Source organism: Salvelinus sp. IW2-2015, linkage group LG1 (genome assembly GCF_002910315.2).
Source record: "Salvelinus sp. IW2-2015 linkage group LG1, ASM291031v2, whole genome shotgun sequence".
NCBI lineage: Eukaryota > Metazoa > Chordata > Actinopteri > Salmoniformes > Salmonidae > Salvelinus > Salvelinus sp. IW2-2015.
In genome coordinates, this window is record NC_036838.1 from 39,405,654 (window position 1) to 39,418,006 (window position 12,353).

At 44.0% G+C, this 12,353-nt stretch overlaps 1 protein-coding gene across 2 annotated transcripts; it reads left to right on the forward strand.

Annotated features, from left to right (window-relative positions):
* Nucleotides 1–585: 585 nt before the first annotated feature.
* LOC111967441 (Krueppel-like factor 15) lies at nt 586–8,056 on the forward strand. Of its 2 annotated transcripts, XM_023992474.2 has the most exons (3): nt 586–762; nt 3,822–4,928; nt 6,146–8,056. In XM_023992474.2, the coding sequence occupies exons 2-3, from the start codon at nt 3,877–3,879 to the stop codon at nt 6,312–6,314; spliced, it is 1,221 nt and encodes a 406-aa protein (XP_023848242.1). In that variant the 5' UTR covers nt 586–762; nt 3,822–3,876; the 3' UTR covers nt 6,315–8,056. The 2 variants fall into 2 exon arrangements, with proteins under 2 accessions (XP_023848242.1, XP_023848258.1); XM_023992490.2 differs by lacking the exon at nt 586–762 and having other exon boundaries at nt 774–4,928.
* The last annotated feature ends 4,297 nt before the right edge of the window (nt 8,057–12,353 follow it).

Genomic DNA, 12,353 nt, shown 5'->3' on the forward strand with positions numbered 1-12,353 from the left:
AGTCCTTCCTATTCAATACAAAAGTTGTATTGCTGCACTCTCCCAAACATCAGAATGGAGGTCTCTAGTTTCATGTTCATACATGTGCTCTCCACGGGGCTGAGTGACACCAACATTTGGTTAAGCRTGAAGAAGGCTGTCATTGTTAATACGAATTAAGCAATGCATAGGCTACAGTTGAACAAAAGGTCCATTGTACCATACCTGCAGTTCAAAGCTCTACCAACTTGTTCAGTTCATGACTGACAGTTTCTGAATGAGCCACGTTGTATATGACATCATTTTGAAAACACTGGATACACTTGCCACGTTCGCGTACTATTCGGAACTAGTAAACTTGGAAATGTTTGACTTAACTGTTTGAAGGCGATACGTGTATAACGACAAGCAGACCAGTTAGCAARTCGGAAATGTCAGTTTCCTAGATCCGATTAGCACTTGAATGCGGCACTTTCAAGTAGCCTACTTGTACAGGTACCTACATCAGTGACAGTTCCCAAAATAATGGMAAACCGCGCCCATCGATCGGAAACCAATAGAATCTCTTGTTTTAGGGCGAGCCTCCGTACGCTTAGCCAATCAGAACGGCGGAATTGGATCCGTGCCTCCTAGCGTACAGCAATGCAGTCATGTGATGGCCACAGAAAGAATGCCAACATGGAACTGTGGCAAGGACGGGATCCCTTTCTGCAAAAATAAGACGGTGAAAAACTGAGGACGGTGCATTTCGAAAGGTTTTAATATAGTTAATGATTATCGACGGTAAGTTCACCCTCACTAGTGGTATTTGCTGTATTCGGTTGACCCTACACCCCGAACTTGTGAATTCCTGTCTGGCTGTTGTAGTCAGGTCCCTTTTGCCATGTGCCTCGCCTGCCCATACGCTGAATTTAAAAGCAGTTGAAGTTGTAAATAATACTGTTTGCGGATGTCGAGGATAGTTAATCGATTGTAGGTCTATTACAGTTTTCACTTTGGTGTAATACGCACTTATTACGGTCCTGCTCCATGTTGTTTTGCGCCCGATACACATATATGCGCGTCATGTGGCCAMTGTTCAGGGTTGCCAGGTCTAGCTTAAATGTTGAGCCAGTCATTGCTCAAAACCCACCACAAGGCCTGAACTAGGCCAACAAATGTTTTTCGCCGCAAGTGAGGAGTTACCACATTTATTCAATAGGTGTCTCCATAATGACAATCTAAATACAGCTGGTAAAATTGCTTTACCTTGTTCTCTATCTTTATCCCTTTGTTATTGGTTTATCACACCAAATGATTTAATTTTAACTATAAATCGAAAAGCCCAAACAGTTTGCTTTTTGACTTCTTTTAATTAAAGTAAGTTAATGTGTGGCTGCAGTCTGATGTCCTAGTCATCCACCCCTCTGGAGCTAGATGGAAAGGGAAACGGAGAGAAGCCATCCATCAGTCCAGTACATCAGAGTTTATTGTACTATTAATCAATCAATCACTGCTATTATAATTTGATGGTAATGGAGTTAATCGGTTACGCTCTGTGCTGCGCTCTCTCCTCTGACTTCAACTTTCTGACCAATGTTAGCTTGCTACATACAGGGCTCAATACTTTTTTCATCACTGTCCCAAAGTTGTTCCAAAGTGCAATTTTAAACCGTCCCAAACTGAAGATGAATCGTCCCAAATTAAATTGGGTCTACTCATAGGACGTAGGTCATTCATAGATTTAAAAGKCTAAAAAGAGTAGCCTACTACCGAAATAGATAAATGGGGCTGTCAAAAGAATCCTCTAAAAAAGACATTTGAATAATATATCAATCTATTTAGCATAAATGTGCAAAAATAATTAGGCTACATGGAAATGTAGACTAGGTAGTATGCATATTGGTTACAGGCTCTTGTCCACACCGATACCAAAGCCACATTTTAAAGATACTTTTAATTACTTAAATGTATGCTAAACGCCAGTCATGTTTGACAATTATAATGTAGTATAATTTGCCTAGTTAATGTATTGTAATTTGCCTAGTTAAATMAAATAAAAAGAATTAAGCAATAAGGCACGAGGGGGTGTGGAATATGGCCAATATACCACGGCCAAGCGCTGTTCTTATGTACGACGCATCATRGAGTGCCTGGACACAGCCCTTAGCCGTGATATATTGTCCATATACCACAAACCCCCCAGGTGCCTTAATGCTATTATTATAAACTGGTTACCAACGTAATTAGAGCAGTAAAATAAATGTTTTGTCATACCCGTGGTATACGGTCTGATATACCACGGCTGTCAGCCAATCAGCATTCAGGGCTGGAATCACACAGTTTATAATTAACATTAACATCTAAAGGTTTGATTCTGTTGACATACTCCAAGCACGGTTCGTTCAGATAAAATGGTCACAACAGCAGAGAGAAAGGCCAGTTCCTGTTGCGCACCGCACACATCACTCACTTTGAACTCTGAGTGGAGGCTGTCAGCATTTTGAAAGTATTTAGCCATAACATTTAACATTTTATTCATGAAGCATGTCTTACCTTGTTTCAAAGTACCTTAGCCAAAATCAGACCATATGTTGAGGGAATCATTTTTTTAAACAATTCCTTATGCCATTGAAACCAACATTTATTTTTCTATTGATTTTCAAATCAACTTTTTCATTGTCCAGCAGGCAAAGACTCAAACTTAGTCATATTAGCAACCCATGCTAGTTGTTGCATCTTTAGATCTCCCCTCTTTCAAMATTTCTAAAGGATATTTTCATTTCTGTCACATGAAACCGCTCACGTGTGGTGCGCTTTTTAGAAAGGTGCGTTCCCGCTAATTGCATTTTGGAACATTTGCGTGTAGGGTACTGCTGTGTGCACATTGCTGCACTAATGTGTGGAAATAGTTCATCAACATTTTAAGCTAAATGTTCTGATCTGTTGCATTAGCCTCATTGCTTAACTTTTTTTTGTTGATGTACAGTAGTTGTATGATTTAGAATCTATCGGCCTAGAACAGTCCTAGAGTCTGTTTAAACCGTCCCAGACATTTTTATTTATCGTCCCGGGACGACGAGGGCCCTTAATTTCGAGCCCCGGCTACATAGTTTACCCAGAGAGAAAGCACATAGTTCTATCCTCTTGCTGAAACTGTTGGATGATTATTTCTCAGTTTTTCTTTAATGATTGGTAGGACTGGGGGTGGTCAGGATACAGCGAACGAGGCAAACAAGAATTATGAGGGAGAAGTAAGTTGCTAGCTAGTGCTAGTTTATTAGTTTGTTCTCACATCGCGTGTCATGACTGCCTTCTGCAACGCTCTGTCAACACCAATGACTGTGCTCAACACACACACACCCCCCTCCGGCGCTYCCTCCCCACCACTCATTGGCAGTGTTCGAGAACATCAAAACGACTGCAGGTGACTGCCGACTGACTGATAACCTTGCATCATGAATAACAACTCATTATTATTTGTAGATCGGTSAGTCACAATTTACCCATGATATTGTGGTTATGATCCCCTCGAACACGGCCACTGACTTACTCACTCAGCAACAGCCTGCATCACTCCCTGATAATCAGTAGTAGTAGCTCACAGTGAAATGTAATAAAAATAMAAGAGAAATGCCATTTTCACCCACGATATGGTTTTCAAAGGAAAACCGCCGACATGGCAACCCTGCTACTGTTTACACTGGGCACAGCATTATGCACAATGTATCCATTTAATTATCCACAGTTTTGCTACATTGGTATGAACGACATTAAAAAGCACTAATGTGTTCAATATTATTCTTATTCATGATTCAGCATTTACGTTCTTAACTGCGGTATCCCCAACGTTTTCTATGCAGGTGTAGTGAGAAGCGTGGTTCTCCTGTGTATCTGGACTGTATCTGGACTGTATCAATGGTGTCGTTAAGCAGCAGAGCGCTGGTCTCTGATAATGACCTCTTTAGGGACAGTGTTAGCCTGGTCTCCCTGGGGCTTGTAGAGGGAGAGGGCAGTGAGGGGGGGAGCGAGGGGGGTAGCTTTACTTCCTGTTACAGCCCCGAGGCCGGGGACATTGGGGCTCGACTCAGCTTCAGCCCTGGAGAGGAGGAGGATGACGAAGAGGAAGGGGGCCTGCTCCGACTCTATCTGACCCCCACAGAGGGTCTGCCTGACTTCAGCCCCCGCCTGCCCTCACCCTTCTCTCCCACCATGGAGGACATCGAGGAGTTCCTCAGGGAGAAGATGGAGCTGGTGAGAGAGGGGATTCTCTTCTCTAGTGAACCCATGGAGGAGCCCGCTCCCTCCCCTTCCAGCTCCATTGAACAACCTCTCTCCTCCCCAGGGGGACAAAGTGACCCAGGGACCAGCGCTGCCCTGTCACCCCCCACCCCACAAACCCCCAACATCCCTCACACCCACAGCCCAGCAGCCCCGTGCCCCTCCCCGTCCCCCTCCACCCCCTCAGTGCTCCTGGGAGCACCCTTGGTACTCCAGGTCCAGTCGCTGCCGCTGGCCCAGCCTCTCCCCCAGACAGGCTCTCCTCCTGGGGCGTCCAGTGGGCTGAGATTGGCCCACCTGGTCTTGGGGCTCCACGGAGGGCAGAACTTTACCCTGCTTGCCTCACAGGTGCCCTCTGCCCCAGCCACCCTTCTCAACGTAGCCAGCATGGACGCCGGAGTTCCAGACCAGAAGTACGTGAAGATTGCCCCTCTACCGATCACCGTGAGGATTGCCGGGGGGCTTGCTGGGGCAACGGTGGTTGGGGGTCACAGTGGAGGGGCCGTGGTGAAAGCTGTGGCCCCACATAAGGTGAACAGACCCCCTCCTACAGAGACACTGAGGGTGCACAAGTGTTCTCATCCAGGCTGTGAGAAGATGTACACCAAGAGCAGCCATCTGAAGGCCCACTTCCGCAGACACACCGGAGAGAAGCCCTACACCTGCAGCTGGCCTGACTGTGGCTGGAGGTGGGTTATATCATAACAATGCTAGTCAACATGCAGAAAACACAGAAAGCTTAGGTTTGTTTAGTTCATTATCATATAGGCTAGTTATTAACATGTGATAGGATAATAAACAGAGAGAAGAAAGCCTGTAATGACTGGTTCAAAATGAAGTAGGTATAATGATGATAGTAGAAAAAATGCTCTATACCCCTTGTTAGGATGTTGACACAGTATTCCACTGTAATTATTTTGCAAAGCTTAGCATAAAGAAAAATAATATCTGTCTGTGAAGGTAGGGAATAGAGCTTTTATAAGACAATATAGAGGTTCTGCAAATATGAGATATTACAACACGCTCACAGTTTCTAATATCCCTATAAGCAACTGCAGTGAGCTTCCTAAGGGAAGGGTTAGTGTTATTGAGGTAGTTAGAGGATGTGAAAGGATATGCTTATAATGTTGTTTGTACACTGAGTGTACAAAACATTAGAAACACCTGGTCTTACCATGACATAGACTGACCAGGTTAATCTAGGTGAAGCTATGATCCCTTATTTATGTCAATTGTTAAATCCACTTCAATCAGTGTAGATGAAGGGGAGGAGACGGGTTAAAGAAGGATTTTCAAGCCTTGAGACATGGATTGTGTATGTGTGCCATTTGGGGTGAATGGGCAATACAAAAGATTTATGTGCCTTTGAACATGGTATTTTAGTAGGTGCCAGGCGCACCAGTTTGAGTGTCAAGAACTGCAACACTGCTGGATTTTTCACACAACAGTTTCCCGTGTGTATCAAGAATGGTCTGCCACCCAAAGTACATCCAGCCAACTTGACACAACTGTGGGAAGCATTGGAGTCAACATCGGCCAGCATGTTGACTCCCTGTGGAATGCTTTCGACACCTTGTGGAGTCCATGCCCCAATGAACTAAGGCTGTTCTCAGGACATAAGGGGTGCAACTCAATATTAGGAAGGTGTTCCTAATGTTTTGTACACTCAGTGTATATTGTAAATACTGTTTGACCCACCATTTAGTGTTTCTATTTCCCTCAGAGTTCAGTCTGAGCGCTAGTCGGGGGGCTATCAAACAGTGGGAAAAACCGGCCTCCTGACACACTTAGCTGTAACCGACTGAATGTTTAACTCAAACATTTTGAATTCAGAGAAATGATCAAAACACCAACTTGTTTTATCGCAGGGCTTTGGGTGTTGACCTGTGCTCCTCTGTCTCTGTAGGTTCTCTCGTTCTGATGAGCTGTCTCGTCACCGGCGCTCCCACTCCGGGGTCAAGCCTTACGAGTGCTCTCTGTGTGAGAAGAAGTTTGCCCGCAGCGACCACCTCTCCAAACACACCAAGGTGCACCGCAGCCCCCGGCCTGGCAAAAACATCAGAACTACCGTCTGACCCAGCCAGCCCAGTCTGGATCCTGATGCCACCCACCCACCTTCACTCACCCTTAACCCTGTTACAGCACTTGACCAGGACGGCAGAATTATAAGTACCTGCATTCAGAATTCAGAGCAGCCTGGTCCTCTACCTTTACCCTGGCTGTTCTTGCCCAGCCCAACCCAGCTCAGTACAATCTCAACCCCACCACGGGCTGACAGACTCATGAGAGTCATCCACCCAGGCCTACCCCGGGGAGGCCTTGCCAGAGAGTCTGGGTCCTCATCAGGACTCTTGTGCTATAGAAGCAGTCCTGGGCCAGAACGTAGGGTAGGGTTTCCCAAACTTGGTCCTGGGGCCCCCCCTGGGTGCCCGTTTTGGTTTTTGCCCTAGCACTACACAGCTGATTAAAATAATCAAAGCTTGATGATGAGTTGGTTAGTTTAATCAGCTGTGTAGTAATAGGGCAATAACCAAAATGTGTACCCAGAGGGGCCCCCAGGACCCTCTAATAGGGCTCTGAATCTGATTCAGACCCTAACCGGCCTCTGCCGCCTCCCCTCCTTCCTGCAACCGGAGCAGATGAGGGCTTGTCCTGGTGCTACACAGTGAACTAACAGGTAACGGCCATTTCAGGGATGTGATTGTTCAGCTTAAAGAAGAAGTTCACTTTATTTGAACCAAATCTGTATTTTGAATGTAAATGGCATGTTGTAAAAGTGCCCAGACACATGATACTGTGTCATTCTAAACGGTTTCCCCTCTGCATATGTGCTGCTTCTCCGTGTGGAAAAGTCTTGTGGGCTACACAGAGAATTATCGCTCGAGTCGCACAAAATGGAATATAACGTTGCGGATAAAGTTCTCAATGACACAATTTCATGTCTGAAACATCTAAAGACCTGCATCACAATACTGAGAGCGTTGCTGTTTCTAAAATGACGTATTTGGGTGTTTTTGGAGCCTTTGTTCATGTTTAATTAGCGCCCCTGCAACTGCAGAACGAGCATGAGGAAGTATATCGCTGGTGGTGTAAGGTTCTCAGAAACAATTTATTGTAAAAAAGAGGGTACTTCTATAACATGCTATTTACACTACAGTTCAGAAGTTTGGGGTCACTTAAATTTCCTTGTTTTAGAAAGACGAGCACATTTTTTTGTCAATTTTAAAACAACATCAAATTGATCAGAAATACAGTGTAGGCATTGTTAATGTTGTAAATGACTTTTGTAGCTCGAAATGGCAGATAAAAAAAAAAATGGAATATCTACATAGGTGTACAGACCCCCATTATCAGCAACCATCACTCCTGTGTTCCAATGGCACGTTATGTTAGCTTATCCAAGTTTATCATTTTAAAAGGCTAATTGATCATTAGAAAACCCTTTTGCAATTATGTTAGCACAGCTGAAAAATGTTGTAACGATTAAAGAAGCAATAAAACTGGCCTTTAGACTAGTTGAGTATCTGGAGCATCAACATTTGTGGATTCGATTACAGGCTCAAAAAGGCCAGAAACAAAGCACTTTCTTCTGAAACTCGTCAGTCTATTCTTGTTCTGAGAAATGAAGGCTATTCCATGCGAGAAGTTGCCAAGAAACTGAAGATCTCGTACAACGCTGTGTACTACTCCCTTCACAGAACAGCGCAAACTGGCCCTAACCAGAATAGAAAGAGGAGTGGGAGTCCTCAACTGTCAGCTTCATTAAATAGTGCCCGCTAATGATCAATTAGCCTTTTAAAATAATACACTTGGATAAGCTAACACAGGGGGATGGGCTTGGGGTGTGAGGGTGTTGGGGGTTTGTGGGGTGGGGGGTGACGGGGCATTGCTGGTCCCTGGCTCACTGTGTCCCCCTGAGGAGGAGAGGGGTTGTTCATGGAGCTGGAAGGGGAGGGAGCTGGCTCCTCTATGGTTTACTAGAGAAGAGAACCCCCCTCTCTCCATCTTCTCCCTGAGGAACTCCTCGATGTCCTCCATGGTGGAGAGAAGGGTGAGGGCAGGCGGGGCTGAAGTCAGGCAGACCTCTGTGGGGGTCAGATAGAGTCGGAGCAGGCCCCCTTCCTCTTCGTCATCCTCCTCTCTGGGCTGAAGCTGAGTCGAGCCCCAATGTCCCCGGCCTCGGGGCTGTAACAGGAAGTAAAGCTACCCCCCTCGCTCCCCCCTCACTGCCCTCTCCCTCTACAAGCCCCAGGGAGACCAGGCTAACACTGTCCCTAAAGAGGTCATTATCAGAGACCAGCGCTCTGCTGCTTAACGACACCATTGTACAGTCCAGATACAGTCCAGATACACAGGAGAACCACAGCTTCTCACTACACCTGCATAGAAAACGTTGGGGATACCGCAGTTAAGAACGTAAATGCTGAATCATGAATAAGAATAATATTGAACACATTAGTGCTTTTTAATGTCGTTCATACCAATGTAGCAAAACTGTGGATAATTAATGGATCATTGTGCATAATGCTGTGCCCAGTGTAAACAGTAGCAGGGTTGCCATGTCGGCGGTTTTCCTTTGAAAACCATATCGTGGTGAAAATGGCATTTCTCTTGTATTTTTATTACATTTCACTGTGAGCTACTACTACTGTATTATCAGGGAGTGATGCAGGCTGTTGCTGAGTGAGTAAGTCAGTGGCCGTGTTCGAGGGGATCATAACCACAATATCATGGGTAAATTGTGACTCACCGATCTACAATAATAATGAGTTGTTATTCATGATGCAAGGTTATCAGTCAGTCGGCAGTCACCTGCAGTCGTTTTGATGTTCTCGAACACTGCCAATGAGTGGTGGGGAGGGAGCGCCGGAGGGGTGTGTGTGTGTTTGAGCACAGTCTTGGTGTTGACAGAGCGTTGCAGAAGGCAGTCATGACACGCGATGTGAGAACAAACTAATAAACTAGCAACTAGCTAGCAACTTACTTCCTCCTCATAATTCTTGTTTGCCTCGTTCGCTGTATCCTGACACCCCAGTCCTACCAATCATTAAAGAAAACTGAGAAATAATCACCCAACAGTTTCAGCAAGAGGATAGAACTATGTGCTTTCTCTCTGGGTAAACTATGTAGCCGGGGCTCGAAATTAAGGGCCCTCGTCGTCCCGGGACGATAAATAAAAATGTCTGGGACGGTTTAAACAGACTCTAGGACTGTTCTAGGCCGATAGATTCTAAATCATACAACTACTGTCATCAACAAAAAAAGTTAAGCAATGAGGCTAATGCAACAGATCAGAACATTTAGCTTAAAATGTTGATGAACTATTTCCTCACATTAGTGCAGCAATGTGCACACAGCAGTACCCTACACGCAAATGTTCCAAAATGCAATTAGCGGGAACGCACCTTTCTAAAAGCGCACCACACGTGAGCGGTTTTCATGTGACAGAAATGAAAATATCTTTAGAATTTTTGAAAGAGGGAGATCTAAAGATGCAACAACTAGCATGGGTTGCTAATATGACTAAGTTTGAGTTCTTTGCCTGCTGGACATGAAAAGTTGATTTGAAAATCAATAGAAAAATAAATGTTGGTTTCAATGGCATAAGGAATTGTTTAAAAAAATGATTCCCTCAACATATGGTCTGATTTTGGCTAAGGTACTTTGAAACAAGGTAAGCATGCTTCATGAATAAATGTTAAATGTTATGGCTAATACAGTAATCCCTCGTTTATCGCGGGGGTTACGTTCCGAAAAGAACCGCGATAAGTGAAATCCCGCGAAAATAGAAAACTTTTTTTTTTTTACAATTAGCAACTAATAATGTATACAAATACAGTTGACTCACGTGTAGGCCGTTTGTCGACATTATGGGTTTAGGAAGATGTTCGAAATTACAAATAATTTGGCCAAACTTATGTAAATTTGCCAAGCTGTTTTAGTAACGTACACATAATGCAGCGAGAACGCCAAAATGATAGCACAATTCGAGCATGTTTTGATACAAGAAGCCGGGAGTGAAGTTTTAGCGATAGAATGCAGAGCACAATGCACCCAAAACAAAAAATGCATTATGAAATCCGCGAAATAGCGAATCCGCGATAAGTGACCGCGAAGTGGCGAGGGATCACTGTAACTTTCAACTGCCTGACAGCCTCCACTCAGAGTTCAAAGGTGAGTGATGTGTGCGGTGCGCACAGGAACTGGCCTTTCTCTCTGCTGTGTGACCATTTTTATCTGAACGAACGTGCCTTTGAGTATGTCAAGAATCAAACCTTTAGATGTTAATGTTAATTAATAAACTGTGTGATTCCAGCCCTGATGCTGATTGGCTGAACAGCCGTGGTTATATCAGACCGTATAACCACGGGTATGACAAAAACATTTAATTTTACTGCTCTAATTACGTTGGTAACCAGTTTATAATCAAATAGCATTAAGGCACCTGGGGGGTTTTGTGGTATGATGGGACAATATATCACGGCTTAAGGGCTGTGTCCAGGCAACTCTATGAGCGTCGTACCTAAGAACAGCGCTTGGCCGTGGTATATTGGGCCATATTCCACACCCCCCGTGCCTTATTGCTTAATTTCTTTTTATTTGGATTTAACTAGGCAAATTTACAATACATTAACTAGGCAAATTCTCCTAATTATAATTGTCAAAACATGACTGGCGTTTCAGCATACATTTAAGTAATTAAAGTATCTTTAAAATGTGGCCTTTGGTATCGTGTGGACAAGAGCCTGTAACCAATATGCATACTTACTAGTCTCATTTCCATGTAGCCTAATTATTTTTGCACATTTTATGCTAAATAGATTGATATATTAATTCAAATGTCTTTTTTAGAGGAATTCTTTTGAACAGCCCATTTATCTATTTCCGGTAGTAGTCTACTCTTTTAGCCTTTATCTATGAATGACTACGTCCTAGTGAGTAACCAATTTAATTTGGGACGATTCATCTTCAGTTTGGGGACGGTTTTCATTGCACTTGGAAAACTTGGGACAGTGATGAAAAGTATTGAGCCTGTTATGTTAGCAGCTAACATTGGTCAGAAAGTTGAAGTCAGAGGAGAGAGCGAGCACAGAGCGTAACCGATTAACTCCATTACCATCAAATTATATAGCAGTGCTTGATTGATTAATAGTCAATCAACTCTGGATGTACTGGACTGAATGGAATGGCTTTTCTCCGTTTCCTTTCCATCTAGCTCCAGAGGGTGGATGACTAGGACATCAGACTGCAGCCACATCATAACTTACTTAATTAAAGAAGTCAAAAAAGCAAACTGTTTGTGGCTTTTCGATTTATAGTTCAAATTAAATCATTTGTGTTGATAAACACTAACAAAGGGATAAGAATAGAGAACAAGGTAAAGCAATTTTTACCAGCTGTATTGTGATTGTCATTATGGAGAACACTATTGAATATAATGTGGTACTCTCACTTGCGGCGAAAACATTTGTTGGCCTAGTTCAGGCTTGTGGTGGGTTTTGAGCAATCACTGGCTCAACATTTAAGCTGACTGGCAACCCTGAACATTGGCACACATGACGCGCATATATGTGTTCGGGCGCAATAACAAACAGTGTGCAGGACGTAATAAGTGCGTAAATTACACCAAAGTGAATCTGTTATAGACGCTACATCGAAACTATTCTCGCTCCGCAAACAGTATTATTTAAAACTTCACTGCTTTGTTAACCTCATCGCGTATGGGCAGGCGAGGCGCACTGCAAAGCCACCCTGAACTACAACAGCCAGGACACGGAATTTCAACGCATCTAAGTTCGGGGGTTATATAAACCAATCAGCATCGCGAAAGGAAAACACACATTGTAGGAACTTACCGGTCATTAATCATATGAACTATATTAGAAGACTTTCGAATACACGTCCTCGAAGTTTTTCCCGTGTATTTTTTGCAGAGGGATCGCGTCCTTGCCACAGTCCCATGTTGGCATTCTTTCTGTGGCCATCACCATGACTGCATTGCTGTACGCTAGGAGGCAGGATCCAATTCCGCCGTTTCTGAATTGGCTAAGCGTACGGAGGCTCGCCCTAATAACAGAGATTCTATTGGTTTCCGATCGAGGCGCGGTTTGCCA